The following is a 2,396-nucleotide window of genomic DNA, read 5'->3' on the forward strand; positions in this document are numbered from 1 at the left end:
AAAGAGGGAGAAGGGGGAAGAAAGGAAGAAGAGGCAGGTCGCGCCGAGCGGACCTGACACTAATAGAAGTCTGAGTGTATATAGCTAACAATAAAAGGACATTTTCTCTCTGTTTCTAGTAGTATCTAGCAATGCAAATAGTTTGGAATTTATTTGCCAAGATTTTGACATTTCTCTCTGATGCTGTGTTCTCCTTTTTTTGATCTAGTGTCTAATGACTGAGCTGCAGTGTCTATGAGAGTCTATGAGAAGTGTTTACAGCGAATGTGCATCTCTGCGGACTACTACAGAATTAATGCCACCACACACTTATACCCACACTGGAAGGGGGCTGGGCAAACCGAATGACCAACTATGCAAGCAGATCTACAGTGCTGTGCAAACCTTTTAGGCAATAATAGCAATAATAATAGCTTTTATCAGTTAGCAGGGATTGATTGTGCAATAAACAGAACATTTACTGTAATGTAACTTATTCTTTCAGCTGTAAAATTTAATGTAATTCAATGTAAAGGGCTGCCATAAATTTAAACTTTATGAAGTTTATAATGTTCAGGTTCAGGCTAAATTATTGTTTATTGCTGAGGTAATAATTAAAGGTGTTTTGTACTAAACAACATTAAGACTGAGACGTGTTTTTAATTTTTTGCCCTCCATGTTTAGCTACATGAGAATAAAAACACCTCTGAATATTGGGCAGTTCAGTGCAACACAACTACTAATTATGATCAAAATACTAAAACATAGTGGAATTAATATAACAGTATGAAAAAACTGAACATTGCAGGTGTCATAAAATCAGAATGAACTGTTGTATTGGACAGCATTAGACTGAGCAGACATTTTTATAGATACTAAATTCAGTATATAATTAGGAGAAGAACTCCACCTCCCTTAAACCCATCACATCTGTTCAAAAGATGTTGTTGGCAACAAAACACGTAATGTACAAAACAAAGACAGGAGAAAAAGACAGTTTGCTTTTCTTGTTTATTTCTGCATTAAAAAAACTGATGCATGTTTTCAGAACCACGTGACAAATGGCTTATGACAGTCCGTGAAATGAATATGCAGCGTATCCTTAATACTGATTTAGTCAGTGCAGATGCATACTTTGTTTAATGAACAATGAAACAGAACCAGAAACATAGCGGACACATGCAAGTACGCTTCACTAACATGCTTGATTTTTTAATGCATTTAATTTGGTCTTCTTTGCACATTATATATCAAAGACATAAATCTACTATTTGATGGCATACCAGTAGATTTTTAAATTTTTATTGACTGAGTACAGTGTTAGATGTGCAGCAATGTATCCAAGCATGCAAACAACACTACTGAATGATGACATATAGCTAATTAGTTTGGGTGATGCTGGATAGATCACCACCACTATGTTAAATACTTGTGTAGTAATGTGCTTTTATGTGTGGTAACAAGCCAGCATCAGCCATAAATGGCTTAAAAACAACAACAACAACAACAACAACAACAACAACAACAACAACAACAACAACAACAACAACAACAACAACAACAACAACAAGGAACGTTTTTTGTTTTCCTCAGACTAATATAAGTAAACTCCAGACTGGTTCACCACTTGATCATAAGTTCAAACTTATCCTAGTTATATAATAAGTGGAGTTTTCACATTATTAATTACACAAACCACTTCTTAGGTAGCATTAGTTCCTACTAAATATTTACACCTACAAAGATGTTTACCTCTTTCCAAAACAAACTGCGACCGCAGTCCAAAACAATGAAGGTATATGGAATTACTTCATGAAGCAATAATTCAACAGGAACATTTCTTTTCAGAAACAGTGAACACATTACTAGCTACAGATTACCGATGACTGGCCCTGACACTAGATGGGTGACAAATGAAAGGGCAACCCAACATAAAGTGTCTCAGCAAAGTGTTGGGCCACCAGAACAGCTTCAGTGCAGTCTCTGAACTCTACTGGAGGATTAACACCATTCTTCCAAAAGCTATTCCCTCATTTGGCGTTTTGAGGATGGTGGTGGAGACGCTCTCTAACATGTCGCTCCAAAATCTCCCATAGGTGTTCAGCTAGGCTGAGACCTGGTGGTCATGGCAGATGATTCACATCATGTCCATACTCATCAAACCATTCAGTGACCCCCTCATGCCATATCGATGGGAGCATTGTCTTCCTGGAAGAGACCACTAAGGTTCTCCCTTTCATTTGCCGTCTGTCTGTAGGTCCGATAACTGCTGTTTACCATGAGATCTATCCACAGGGACATTGTGAAAACCAGCAGAATTCTTACCTGTGAGGAGGAGCAGAAAGAAGAAGCCAGCCAGCATCATGAATGCAGGAGCAGCGGTCCTCCGAAGTCTATGAGAAGTGTTTACAGCGAAT

At 37.9% G+C, this 2,396-nt stretch overlaps 1 protein-coding gene across 3 annotated transcripts in view; it reads right to left on the reverse strand.

Moving 5' to 3' along the window:
• LOC109967934 (5-hydroxytryptamine receptor 3A-like) overlaps positions 1-2,390 on the reverse strand; it is a 10,479-nt gene extending 8,089 nt beyond the window's left edge. For all 3 annotated transcript variants that reach the window (XM_020613854.1, XM_020613853.1, XM_020613852.1), the window contains exon 1: positions 2,305-2,390. In XM_020613854.1, coding sequence (XP_020469510.1) covers positions 2,305-2,344 — 40 coding nt within the window. In that variant the 5' untranslated portion in view covers positions 2,345-2,390. The remainder of the gene's footprint in view (positions 1-2,304) is intronic.
• Between the last annotated feature and the right edge of the window lie 6 nt (positions 2,391-2,396).

The sequence above is a fragment of the Monopterus albus genome, unplaced genomic scaffold, assembly GCF_001952655.1.
Source record: "Monopterus albus unplaced genomic scaffold, M_albus_1.0 scaffold139.1, whole genome shotgun sequence".
In the NCBI taxonomy this organism is placed as follows: Eukaryota; Metazoa; Chordata; class Actinopteri; order Synbranchiformes; family Synbranchidae; genus Monopterus; species Monopterus albus.